Here is a 13,468-nt window from a genome sequence, read left to right on the forward strand (position 1 = left end):
GCCGGGATGCGGGATCGCAGCGTCCCCGGGAGGCGGGGATGCTGGGGAAGCTCCGGAGCAGCCGCGGTGCGGGGTACGAGCCGGTCTGAAGCCGAGCGCCGGGCGTAGGAGAGCTCTGCACCGGATGGGCACGGGGTCCCAGGGGGTCTGAGGCACCCTCAAGCAGGACCAAGGTGTAGAGTGCTGGGGATGTGTCGAGTTGCTCCGGAGTGGGGCCAGGGCAATTTGGAGCCACCCACGGTGCGGACTGCCTGGGTTATCCGGGGTGCTGTGGAGAAGGGCTGGGGCACAAGTCCTGGGGGACACAGAGTGCTCTGTGATGGGAACAGGAGGGTGGGTGCTCCAGTGTGGCTGGCACAGGATACCTGGGGTCCCTCAGCTGTCTGAGGCTCTCCAGAGTAGGATTGGGGTGCTGGCTGTTGCGGTGCTCCAGAGCAGGGCAGCTGGTGAAGCTGGGTTGCACCAGACACCTCTTTGCATCGCCCTCCGTGGAAACACATCGTGTCTGAGGGCAAAGGGGCACTCCTCCAGCGTGCATGGTAAACTGCATCTCCCTCAGATGCTCGACTTACCCAGAACTGAATTAATTCAGACCTTGCATGTGGACAATCCCCATCCCATTCACAGACCCCTGGGATGGGCTCAGTGTCTCAAGGGAGATGCATCCTTTCACCACACAGTCACACAGCAAAAAAGTCAGCAGCTCTTGCACAGCAGGTGCCCAGAAAAACAGCTGAAATCTGGCGGCTGTGGGGCTTAGTAGATCAGAATTTATATAAGGATGATGCACATTCCCCAAGGGCTCATTTGTGTGTCCCCAAAAACAATCCAAACCCACGCACACAATGCAGGGCTGCTCAGGGAGGGAGATCACCAGCGGGACCTCAGTGCTGGTGAAACCGGTGCCCCACTGAGGGAGTGGCTGATGGAGGTTTGGGCTGTGGAGCAGGTTTTGTTTCTAAATCTACTGCAATTTCGTTAAACAGCTCGTGAGTGTTTTTAAAAGCTTAACAACTAAGCATTTTATGTGGGCTTGATAGGCTTTATTGCTTTCTCCGTTATCTTTTTAAGTGATCCCTCCTGACTGGAGAAATCTCAGGTGACATTTGGTAACACTGCCCTGAAAAGCTGAGCTTGGCAAAAGGGACAGCGGTCACCCTGGGAGCATTGGAGCCTGACTGGGACTCTGCCCAGCAGTTCTCCTATAGCCATTTCTCAGGTGGACAAAGCTCATTCACACCAGACACTCTCCTTTCATGGTTTTGTTCTCACCATGACTCGTTTTTCCACCAAAACCTGGCTATTGACTAAAACCAAAGATTGCCACCAGGGAGGCCTCACCAGTTTTGCCTCTAGTTTACACCTCAAGAAGGGCAGGTACCTGGCTTGTGAGCCATAAAATGAGGGTGATTTTAGCTACCACAGCCAGCACTGAAGCAAAGTACACAATAACCTGTTTGTGTGGCTCAGCCTGGGAGCAGCAGCCCTTTGCCAGGGGCAGCTGCTGTCAGGTGAGGAGCACAGCACATTCCACCCTCCCAGCCAGTTCCTCTGGGAGACACCAGGCTGTTCACTTGGGACCTTCCTCATTCTTTCCCTCACCTGATTCACTCCACAGCCATGTGTGGGCTCTCCAGCGCCTCACAAGCGGAACAGACATGCTTTATAATCTGCCTTTGCATAATACAGTTTGAAATCAATCAACCACGACACACGAGGCCATCGCAAACCAGGCTTCATTAGCACCAGCGTGCAAGAACATTTTGTTTTCTTCAATCTGTCCAGAGCTGAGCTGGTTCAGAACTCCGAATGCTTTCTCTTGTCACTGCCCTGTGCTGACTCAGTACATAACTGCAAAAGAAAAAAAAATTTAAAAAAGCTTTAAATGCTTAATGCTAACCATTCTGCTGGCCAGATGAGAACTTCACACGTTGCATAACAGAGGACAGATCATACTGTGTGTACAAACTATTTGCAAAGCACAACGGGAGTTTTATTTTTATTTCAGTTTAGAGGTGGGAAGTATCCCAGGGTCAGTGCAGGGTGAGGAGTTCCAGGTGCTGCTGCAGCTCCTCCTCTGGCTCCCAGCCACACGTCCACTTGTTCTTGGGTTCCATTAATGTGGTCCAGACTGCTGACAGCCCAGCATGGGGATCAGGGATTTCACCCCAGCTGTGTTTGCTCATTTTTAGTGCATAAATATTTGTTGCAAGCATTGACACTTGTTTTTGACACATTAGGGTTTAAGGAGTGGCTCTGAGGTGACAGCACCTTCCCAGTGTTGCCTTTTTTTTTTGTTCAGAGAGGAGGCCTGTGTGCTCCTGAGGGTGTCTTCAAAGGCACCACAACACCTGTAAACAACAACAACATGCACCCTGAATGTCATGACCCATTTTCTACTCTGCTGTCCCTGCTCTACCCACCAGCTTCCTTCAGCACCATCAGACCTGAAAATCCTGTTGCACACAGGTGAAACAAGTTCTCCCATTTCTAAGAAACCCACAGGAGGAAAGTGTCAGAATCCCAGCTGAGGAGGGGGAGTGTTGCTATCAGCAAGGGCCCCACTGGGCTCACAGTGGCATGTCCAAGTGCCAGGCAGCCTGCTGGGTTGTCAGGCAAAGAGCCTCAGCACCTAGGAGAACACCCTTGTGCCCCAGCACTACTGCACCTGGATCCTGGCAGTCTGCAAGCCTTGAGAGTTGGCTTAAGGAATTATTTTTTTTTTTTTTTTACACCTCAGTGCATGCCTGTAACTTGCAGAGAGTTATTTGCATCATCCCCTTCCCCCACCTTCCCAAGCCTGTCAACAAACACATCAACTTCCTGGAATTTTTTCTTTCTTTCTTTACATCATAGTATTTCTAGAACCAGGATGTTATTCAACCACCAGGTTTCCCTATTTGCCACATGCTGTTCAAAGCCTTTCCTGGGAAGTGTAGCAAAAGGAACTGGAAGCAGGTGGTGTGAGAGACCCTTTGTCCTGAGCTCATCTTTTGTGACCTGCACCTTTGCTCTCGGGTCTCTGTGTGCATTTAGGGGAGCTGCTGCAGGCCTGGTTTTCTCTTGGCAGAGGCAGGCAGATTGCCACAGTGCTCCATGAGGTTTGGGATTCAAGTTCTGCGCTGTGGTGACCAGGCACTGGGCAGGAAACAATCATATAAATTACATGGTATTGTTCCCAAGTCCTGAAACTGTTATGCTTGAGTGCTCAGAGAGGTCCTGACTCTCACTACAGAGGATCAGATGTAAACAGGGTCAGGGAATTAAGAAAACTTTAATATTTTTTTCTTTCTGACTCATAGAGGCTTTGCCTGAGGCGGCATCATTCCTAGAGAAATGAGCTGACTTTCACATGGATTGGTGGGACAGACAGCTGCAAAGCAATGTTATCTCATTGCTCATGTAACTAGGCTTATGCCTGAACTCCTGGAAACCAGAGAGTCACAGTGGGAGAACCCAGATCTGTATCTGGCTCATTTTAGTCTCTCGAGCCAAACATCTTGGCAAAGAGGTTGGCAGAACATTATCTCTCAGTCTTAGAAGTGACACATAAAATAGATGGAGATGTCTTTTTCCACCGTATGGGCAGTCATGTACAAACCACATACCACTGAGGAGAGAATACAAGAACAGATCAGAACCCTCTCTATTATCCCAGGGGAAGCTCTGGGATAGGTGGCAAGGACATGAGCTGTGGTGCAGGGTGCTGTAAGCTTGCCATGATGCCTTGCAGTTGTTTTATTGCTATTTCTATTGAAGCTGAAGATCCCAAGGAGGACCCCAAAGTCAGCAGGACTTGTTCAACACCACTTAAACCCATGGATAACATAACAAATGATTAAAGGAGCAAAAGCCATAACAAGCAAACTCCCTGAGGACACCTTTACATTGCAGCAAGGTCCACCACTTCCAAGAAGATTGGTGTCCAAGAGGGAGCTGCATTTCAGACGGCCAGACTGGAGGTCACATCACCCTCTTAATCTTCTGGATGGGGAGAGCGGATTTCTAATCAGCCTTTACTGCAGGGTCAGGCAGAAGCTGCCAACTTGACAAGCTGCGGTGTGTCCATGTGCCTGACCTGTGGCCAGGGGTGAGGCCGTGGTGGCCCATCACTGCAGCAGGGCACTCGCCAGCTGCCCTCACTCCCTCCATCCCTCCCTCCATCCCTCCCTCCATCCCTCCCTCCTTCGCTCCCTCCCTCCCTCACTCCCTCCATCTCTCCCTCACTCCCTCACCAGCCTCATGGCCTTGCCTCCTGGCCTCAGCAAGAAATGAGTACGTGCCACCTCCCTCATTTTTTCCCTTCTCTATTTTTCCTGTGTAACTCCCCCCACGTGGCAGAGATGCCAGCATGGCTGGCGGGCACCCAGCGCTGCCTTTGGGCTTTGCCAGAGGAGGCTGCAGGTGGCAGCGGGTGGCTCTGCAGCTGGCAGAGCCTGCTCTGCAGGGATGCCTCTGGGCTCTCAGGCCAGATCCAGGGTCTGATTTCCTCATCCTCTGCCCTGATCCTTATTCCTTCAGCTCCAGCTTGTCCACCACCACTATGTGTTTTTCTCGGTGAGGACAGAAGAGCTCTTGCAAAGCGAGTGGCTCAAATTCCATCCAAAAGCCGTGTCTGAGTGTGTGGAGAATGAAGCACCTTGAAGTTTCTGGGAGAAATGCAGAGGGCTGCTCAGGGTCTCCCTGCAGTTCCCCTTCCCCTCAGCCAGACAGAATGAAGCCCTAATTACACATCCTGGGCTGGATTTCAGGCAGGATCAGCAGGCCTGTTTCTCTACCACAGTTATAAATAGCTGCCTGTGGGCTCCTGACCTGTTCACAGCAGTGGTGGCCTGGGCAGAGCTTTCTGCTCAAGGAGCAGGCAAATATTTCTGTCTGTGCCTTTTTGTTGCACAGGCTGGCTCGCCTCCACCTCTGGTGCACTTTGAACAGCAGGTGAATCATGTTTGGGTAAGCCAGCTCCTCCTTTCGTAACGCACAAGCGTCACGGCTTTTAAAGAGGTCAAGTTGTTAGTACTCAGAACATTTGTCACCCAGAAACTTGTCCTGGTGGATCTGCCAGAGAAAATTGAAGGTTTTCCTTCACAAGAAGCCTGGCACCATTCCACTGTGGGTTTTAGGAAGGTATTGCAGCGAGGTTTGGGGAGTAAAAAGCCTGCTCTGATCTTCTGAAAGAGCAAGTACAGAATCCTAGAGAGGTTTTCTAGGGAGAGAAAGGTGCTGGGAAAGATGTGCATCCTTAGCATCATTTTTATGAAAATTAATCCCAAGAATAAAGCTCTGCTATAACTTTTAGCTGCTAATTATCATGGCAAAGAGTCTTAATTTACAGATATTCAGAATGAAGGGACAAGTTGTAGAAGGAAAAGATACAGACAGGAGCAAGTTTGAGCACTCTGCAGGAAGCAGGAGCAGGGATTTCACCTTCCAAAACACCCTTCACTTATCTGACTCCAGTTCCATTTGGGTTTTGCTCTTCTTCTTATTCATCTCAAAAAATAGAAGAGTGTTTTCATAGGAAACCTCTGCCCAGCACTCTGCAGAGATTAGTAGGATCATAAGCAGGGCTGCAGGAATCAGCTTTTCTGGGGAAGTCAGGATTTTTAACTGTTTCCATTTTTTAGTGGAATGGAAAAGCAGCTTGAAATTTTCCATGAGAAAGGTCACTTGGGAACAGAGGAAAGATTTCTTTTTGATCTCTACTTTAGAGAGCCTTGTTTCCCTAATAGGACACTTTATATAATAAAGCCCCTAGATGCAAGATGAAAAGTCTCATCACAAAATAAAGGTCCAACCTTTCTGTTCTGAAACTGTTGGCATTTATAGAAAAATGTCTTTTTATGGGGGCATCTCTGCATTAAATGGTATAGGAAACAATTCTTTCTCCACACCTAAACTCTCTTGGCATCTCTGCATCACAGCCACATGCTGTGCAGGATCCCTGCAGGCACCCCCAGATGCTGTGAGCAGGGGCAGCACAACCCCTCCTGATCCCCAAGGACCAGCCAAAGTTATTATATAAATTTGTGTAAACAAGACTAGCTTAAGTAACTCCACGGCTGCCAGTTCCTCTTGTTGGTCTCCTTTTTCACTCCGCCCCTCCAGAGCAGGGTGAGATGGGCATTTGGCCCAGCTCTGTGCTCCATGCTCCTCTCTCAGCCAGCTGAGGAACCCCTGGTTGAACCTTGCCGATGCTTCAAGCAAAGGAGGTGGTTAAAGCACCCCGATGAAGTCAGAGCTCAGGCCCTGACAGCTGCTGGGCAAACACCCAGCTCGGCACACCGAGGTCATCTGGGGGATGTGTCCCTCAGGAGAGCTACTGAACTGCTGTGAACGAAGGTCCTCAGCATCCCCAAAAGCCAGATGCTCCACCTGCCTTTTGCCTCCCCCACTGTTTTAGAGCCCTAATCCCCATGGCTGGCAGAATGTTTTGCTCTACTCCCATTCATGTCACCTGGCTTCAAGTCAGGGATGAGATGCAATGAGGAATTAGGGACACCAGGGAACTTGAAATGGTTTTCACCACCTCCACAACTTTTTGGGGAAACTTGGCTAGTTCTGTGAAGGACAAATGCACAGAGGGGTGAGAGCTATGTGCAGGGCAAGGCGCTGAAGGCAGGAGGGAGAAGCTCAGCTGCTGAAGAGGATGGCTGGCTGTTCACACAGCCAGTTCCTGGGTATGTTTGGCTCTTTGTTCTTGTGCCACAAGGATCTGGCTGCACACGCCGTATTTGCAGAGAGCTTGGTGCAATGGCCTGAAGCAGGGACTGTAAAACATGAGCAGCAAACAGGAAGACTTCTCCTGGCTTGGCATTCACCATCACCCAGTACTGCAGGGAGTAGGGAGTGCCCCATGCTGGCCCTGAGCTCGGGAGGATGCTGAGAGTGGGGCCAGCATGAGGACATGGCTGTGGGGTCAGCTGCAGACAGACATTTTCAGGCTCCACCCATTGTGGGAGCTGGGGCACAAGGCAAAGAGGACAATTTCAGGGCTTTTAGATGAAGTACCTGTCAGCCGGAAAGCAGAATCCCTCTCCAGTAAGACGCAACACCTCTCAGCTCCAAGTGAGCATCTACAGGCAGGTTTGACCTCAGAGTCTGGCACAGAATGCTGGAAAGTTTTCCAGCCTTTATCTTAAAAAGCAAAAGCAATGCCTCCCCTTTTCATGTCCAAACACATGGAATTTATTCCAAGATATTCCTATCCTGTCGTAGCATGGCCTGAGGGGACTGTAAAACTGCAACTCCATCTACTATTTGGAAGTAGTTTGTGTCTTGTGCAAGAGTGCTGTGTACTTGCACAGAGGGAAAATTAAAATATGTAAAATAACCCCACACAGGATTATTTTACACTAATGCACCAAGGATTCATGAAGCAATAAGGCAGTTAAAACCAATCCTTCCCTGCTGAAGCCAAACCAGCTCTTTGAAACCCATTTTAGTTTTTTGGGTTGTTTGTTTTTCTCATCTTCATGTTTTCCCTTTAATCTCTGTGCTGGATAATTAAGACAACATTCCTCAGCATCTTTCCTGCTGTTTGTTGCTCTTATACAAGAGCTGGCTGCATTTGTTCCATGGAAAGAGCATCCAAAGCCACATTCTGTGGTTTCGAGTAAAATCTTCTGCGGTGTTGCCTTTTAATCTCGGGTTTGCCTGAAATCTGCATTACTCAAGAAAATACTCATAAAAATATACTTCTTTAAGGAAGACAAAATAAGGCAGCAACACTGCAGGGAGAGCTCATGCTCAAGTTTGCATTGAAGTTTGTATTGATGGTGAGACTTCTGGGCTTGCCCTAATACTGCTGGCAGCAGCAGTCGGTCGGGATGCTGGTCCTGTGTCGCCCTCCGAAGTCCTTTTTGCTGCTGGCTGGAGCATCCAGGGGTCCCGCAGCGCTCCCTGCCCTCGGAGCGCTCCTTGCTCCTGGAGCGCTTTCTGTCCCCGGTTCTTTCCCTGTTCCCGATGCTCTCTCCCTGTCCCCAGAGCGCTGCAGGGGCCTTACAAAACAGCCGAGCGGTTATGAAACCCGTGGACCCGCTGCCAGGCGTCTCATTCCCGGTAGATGGCGGTGCCAGCTCATTTTTTCCTAATTTTTCCCACTTACCTTTTTTTTTTTTTTTCCCTGGCGCCGCGGCAGATGCCAGCCCTCGGCGGCTGCGGCGGGGCTGGGGATGAACAGGCGCGGCCCCTGCGCTGGGGTCAGTGCTGCAAAAAGAGAGAGGTTTGTCGGGGTTTCCCCCTCCCCATAACTGCTTTTTGTTTGTTTTTGATAGATTTGAAATCAGTTTTAAAAGCTCAAGCTTTTAAAGCGTCAGCACCAAGCGTCTGTCCCCACTCACACTGCTCCATCCCACAACAAACGGCTTGGAGGGCACAGGGAGGATGTTGGTGATGCCAAATCTGGAGGAACTATGCAGAGCCAGGCAGACAGAGCCCCTGCATTTCTCTCCAGACTCTATCACGGTCTTGAAAAAAACCTGCTCACCCAGGTCCCAGCTCCCCACCTATTATTGCCTTTCCTTGAGTATTTCCTTCTGCAAAGGGACAGAGGAGAGAGAGCATTGGGTAGGCAGTGTGACTGGGTGAATAAACGGCATTTCTCTTGGGAGATCACAACATCTTTATTTGGCTAAGAGTGGCCCAGTTGCCCTCCTGCCCAAACTGCTGTTTCCATCTCCATCTCCTTGGTGTGCCCAGGGCATGCACTGCTGCTCCAGCATGGAAAGACTAATCCTTGTCTTCCTTCTCATCATCCTTGGCAATGCCTTGGTCCTGGGGCAGGAACGGAAAGAAAAGGACAGCATGTGAGAGGAGTGCTGAGTGTCCCATCCCATGTATTTGGCAGCATTCACACTGGGGTTTTTAGGTGCAGACCCCACAGAGCTGGGGTGCAAGGGGGAGCCAGGCCCCAGCATGGAGCTGGGGGTGAGGTTACCTCCTCCAAGTCACTGTCAGAGCTGCTGCTGCTCCTGTCCTCTTCCCCATCTCCCTGCTGGGGTGAAGAGAGAGGGACAAGCATCACTGGGAACCCTGGCACTCTGTTGTTCGAGCCAGAGAGACTCCTGATCCTGTGGGTATCTAGAGCCAGGCTTGGCACCATGGGTGCTGCTGTGGAACCACGTGTGACCATGGCACCACAGAGCCCTCCAGAGCCAAGAACAAGGATTTCATGGTGTGTGCAGTGCAGGACAGCATCACTGTCCACACCAGGCAGTATCCCATTTGGAGAGAAAAAGGTGGGAGATAACTAGGAATGTTGAGAGCAAAGAGACAGCTGTCTCTCAGTGGAAAAGCCGTGGACACTGTGATTTCTAGGCTTTGGACAGCATAATTTCATCTACTACAGGTGTGGGTTTTCCATAGGTCAGATGTGGCTTCCCTTTACAGCCAGAATACAAATGGTCCTGCAGAAAACTCTGTAATTCCCTTACCTTTTCTTCTTCCTTCTTCCTCCTCTTCTGTTTCTCCTTCTCTCTTTCTCCCTCAGTCTTTTCCTTCTCTTTTTCTTCCTTCTCCTCTTTCTTGTCCTTCTCCTCTTTATCTTCCCGTCCAAACCCTACAGCAGGGCACAGAGGAAGGTTCATTGCCAGCATGCAGCATCCAGCACACACACACACCCTGCAGGTGCCCCTGGGCCCACACCAAAGACTCACATTTCAGGATTGTTGACATTTTACCAAAGCCAAAGAGCTCTAGGGCACAAGACAGTCACACCTATGGAACAGAGGACCTGAAGAGCAATAAGAGAGTGGAGGAAGGTGAGTACTTCAGGGTTGGAAACTCCTCCCTGAAACATTCAGTGCTCACAGAGGCCCTGTGCAATTCCTAGCCCCCAAAACAGCAGGGAAGGAGATCAAACAATCTGTGGACTGCACAAAAACCAAAAGGACCAGACCTTGTGCCCACCCACACAGCCCCCTCTGCCCAGAAAAACAGTAAGTGGAGAACGATGGAAGCAGAGTAATCTCAGGGCAAATGTGCAGGGAGGTGTCTTAACCCCCCACCACGAGCAGGTGCAAATTACAGAAGTATTTCAAATTAAATGAGGAAGAAACAATAAAGAGCAGGTGTGGAGGGGCTTCTAGGAATCCCCAGCAGAAAGGAAGCCTTCCCTGAGGGACAGGGTGATGGCAGAGAGGGAGATAGAGACAGCAGTAAGGTGTGTAGAAGCCAAGAGCAAAGGTAAGAAAACCCCCAATCATTGATTAGGTGCCTGAAAGGTGAACAGATGAAAAGAAAGGAAAGGAAACAGCTTGCTTTAAAAATAGGAGGCCCAAACAATCCCCAAGAAATAGTCTGGGCAGGTCAAACCCTCCCTCTCACACACCAACAGGGCAGCAGGGGTGAGGGGATCAGTGGGAAGAGCAGATCTGCCCCTGCTGCAGCAGATAATTAGGAAATAGTTTCTCTTCCAGCCAGTGATGTAGAGAGCCAGAATATTAATGCTTCCTCTTAATGGTTTTAGCTACAAAATGACATAATCTGGTTGTTATTATTGGCCCTTTTGAAGGAGCCAGGTGCAGCCTCTGAGATGATAACATTGATCTGTATTTTCTAGGCAAGTTTTTAAACCCCCAGGATGCTGCAGGGAGCAGAAAGCAGTGGGGTTTGGGGTGGCATCGAGGGAGAGGGAGTTTGGATGGGAAGGAAAGGAGTGTGGGAAGTGACTGATAGAAGATGTAATCAGTGCAAAGTTAAAATCTAATTAATAATGAACAGCAATCTAATTTGTCTCTGTAATTAAGAAGTGCAACTACTAATTTAAAATAATCACATTTTAATCTAAAATCATTAAAAATAATCAAACAGTAACAAAAGAAAAGGCAGCCCTGGGAAGGGGTAGGAAGAGGTGTAGGTGGTGCTCTGACCCCAGGTCCTGCTCACCAAAGCTGCCCCACGGCTCCCATGGTGTGCCCAGCCCCAAATCCATGAGGATACCCCTGCCTTGTGCCTTCACTGCCAGAGGGGAGCAGTTAGGGAAGGCACAGAGGTGGACATCAAGCTTTGCACTAGGAGATGGGCAACCAGACCAAAGTCCAGCAGCCAGGGCTCGGAAGGGACAGCTCTGCCCCAACACACGCCAAGAAATGTCTCTGTGGGGGGGTAAACCCCTTTAATTCCCCCTGTACTGCTACCTCTGTCCCTGGGACAAATCAACCCTGCTGATTTCCAAGAGATGGGGTGGGCTCTGACAAGCTCCTGTCTGGGGGATGCCCCAGCACCCTGTGCAGCCCCTGCCATGGGTGCTGGCTCCTGATGGCTGCCAATGCTCAGATTTTTCCCATCCTATCCTGGACTAGCAAATCTAGTTTTTCCTGTTCTTCTGGAGCCTCAGCTACCTCGCATTTTTTTGGAGGCAGGTTTGCCTACCCTAGATGAACTGGTTTCTTAAAGCCCAGACGGACAAACCTGCAAAACCCAGCTGATGGTCCTTGTGGACCAGCTGCAATTGTCCACAGCCAAGCCAGGCATGAGGTGCAGCTGGATCAGAGCTCTGGCTAATGGAGCAAACCTGGAGCATTCACATCCTTCAAGATGAAGCCTGAATGGCCTTACCCCCCCCCCCCCTCCAGGTATAACACATTCATAGTGAGCCCACTCCCCTCCCAGCCAGGGAACTGAAGTCCTTCCCACAAAGCTCAGGCTCCCATTGCCATTCCCAAGACCGCATGGAGCAGGAGCTGTCTTAGGGATGCTCCTGCTGCACCATCATCCACCCTGCTGTCCTGCTCTGCTTCTCCAGCCGGTAAAACACACAGGTGAGTCTGTAAATTCCCTGGATGGCATAAGGGAGAAAGGGAAGGGCCTTACCTGGAGCTGAAAAAGAAGTGATCTCCTCAATGCCTGGCTGGCAGCAACCAGTGCTGTGGGTATTTGAGTGTTGCGGTCTCCTCCCCAGTCCCACTTTAGGAGAAGAAAAACTGGCTTTGCCATCTGTCATGGACAGCACATGACACTGGAAACGTGACCAGTCCCACTGGTACCCACAAGAGGCATTATTGCCTCCAGCACGGGCAGGAGCAGAAAGACCTTTTGCGAGCAAGTCAGGGCAGCTCTGGAGGCTGCAGACATCCATAGGGACCAGGCCTGGGACCAGGGAGAGCACTGGGGACTCAGTTTGGTCAGGACCCTGCTGTAAGTACAGAAAAGGGGCTTTGAGGGATGTCTAGGGTGGGTGGGAGGTATCAGGTAACTCCAGGAGGTCCACACAAGGCTGGACCAGGTAGAGCTCAGCACTTCCAGCTCCCTCCAATGCTAGTCCTGGCTTTCACTCCAACATATCATTAAGTAAATACCTGTCAGCAGAGAGCAGTTACCAGCACGTCTAAACACTTGCATAATGTGCCTTCCCTCTAATGCAATGCCCTCATTTCCAACAGCACTAGTACAGGATAATAAAAGTAACAATAGTGTCAGAAAGGGCCTGTGTATGCAGCTGATTTGATTCCCCCACCTAATAAAAGGAATTAGCTTTCCCATAAGATTTGTCCCATTTAATGCCTTCAAGTCTACAACAAAGTTGCTCCCACAATCATTTGATTTTCATTTATAGTAATTTCAGGGTGTGTGGAGCCCCCTGTGACAGGGTGAGCCTAACTCTGGGTAACCCATGTCAGGAGCAAGGAGCTCTATAAGAGTCACTTGTCCCTAAAACCTGGCTATTTCTGTCCCAGACCTCTTCCACCACAGCCTGCACTGTGAGCAGAGCAAGAGTCCCACTGGCAGGTTTAGGTCAGAAATGAGGGATGGGTTTTAATGTCCAGAGCAGATAAACCCCAAAGCAGCTCAGCCAAGCCAGTGGCAGAGTCCCTGTTGCTGCCCAGTTTACAATCAATACCTCTGGTGGTTTACAGAGATGCTTCAGCTCACACACAAACCACTCAGGGAACTCCTGCTGCCGGCACTTGGTCTTGGGACAAATGCTGACAGCAATCCTATCTGTGCCAGCATGACACAGCCACCAGGTCAGTGCAGCCATGGAATTTGGTAGAGATGTGCACAGGGAGCACACTGAGAACAGATCCAGGGAGGATCTGTTTTGTGTTGGGACCAGCACAGGCATCTAACCCACGCCTCTGAGCAGCTCCTGCCACTTTAGGAGGATCCTCCCCTACAAACACTTATTTTTAACTGGTGACCTCATTGCTCACTCCCTGCCAGCCCCAGCTGGGCTCTCAGTCTTCTGATGCCTCCAGCTCTGCCATTGCTCTCTGGACACAGGGACACAAAGCATCACCCATGGAACCAGGACCATCCTGACCAGCAGGCCAGCCTGCAGCCACCAGCACCTTCCTGCAGCAGGACAGCAGAGTGACAGCCAGGGACACTCCCAGGTCCCAGCCCACAGACTGCACAGGCTCCAGTCTCACCCTGCAGCAGGTACAAAGCTGCCCTTGAAGGAGGGAAAGCAACCTCCAGCCAGCACCCAAAATTCCAGTGCATGGTAACCTCGAGCTGCTGTCACAGG

The 13,468-nt window shown here is 50.5% G+C and overlaps 1 protein-coding gene across 1 annotated transcript; it reads right to left on the reverse strand.

The window, feature by feature from the left end:
• Positions 1 to 8,707: 8,707 nt before the first annotated feature.
• On the reverse strand, positions 8,708 to 9,759 carry LOC134049473 (glutamic acid-rich protein-like). The gene is made up of 4 exons (XM_062501948.1): positions 9,654 to 9,759; positions 9,432 to 9,556; positions 8,936 to 8,992; positions 8,708 to 8,772 (listed from the first exon to the last, which is right to left on the reverse strand). Exons 1-4 carry the CDS (start codon positions 9,670 to 9,672, stop codon positions 8,728 to 8,730), a joined length of 246 nt encoding a protein of 81 aa, XP_062357932.1. The 5' UTR covers positions 9,673 to 9,759; the 3' UTR covers positions 8,708 to 8,727.
• Between the last annotated feature and the right edge of the window lie 3,709 nt (positions 9,760 to 13,468).

Source organism: Cinclus cinclus, chromosome 14, assembly GCF_963662255.1.
Source record: "Cinclus cinclus chromosome 14, bCinCin1.1, whole genome shotgun sequence".
NCBI lineage: Eukaryota > Metazoa > Chordata > Aves > Passeriformes > Cinclidae > Cinclus > Cinclus cinclus.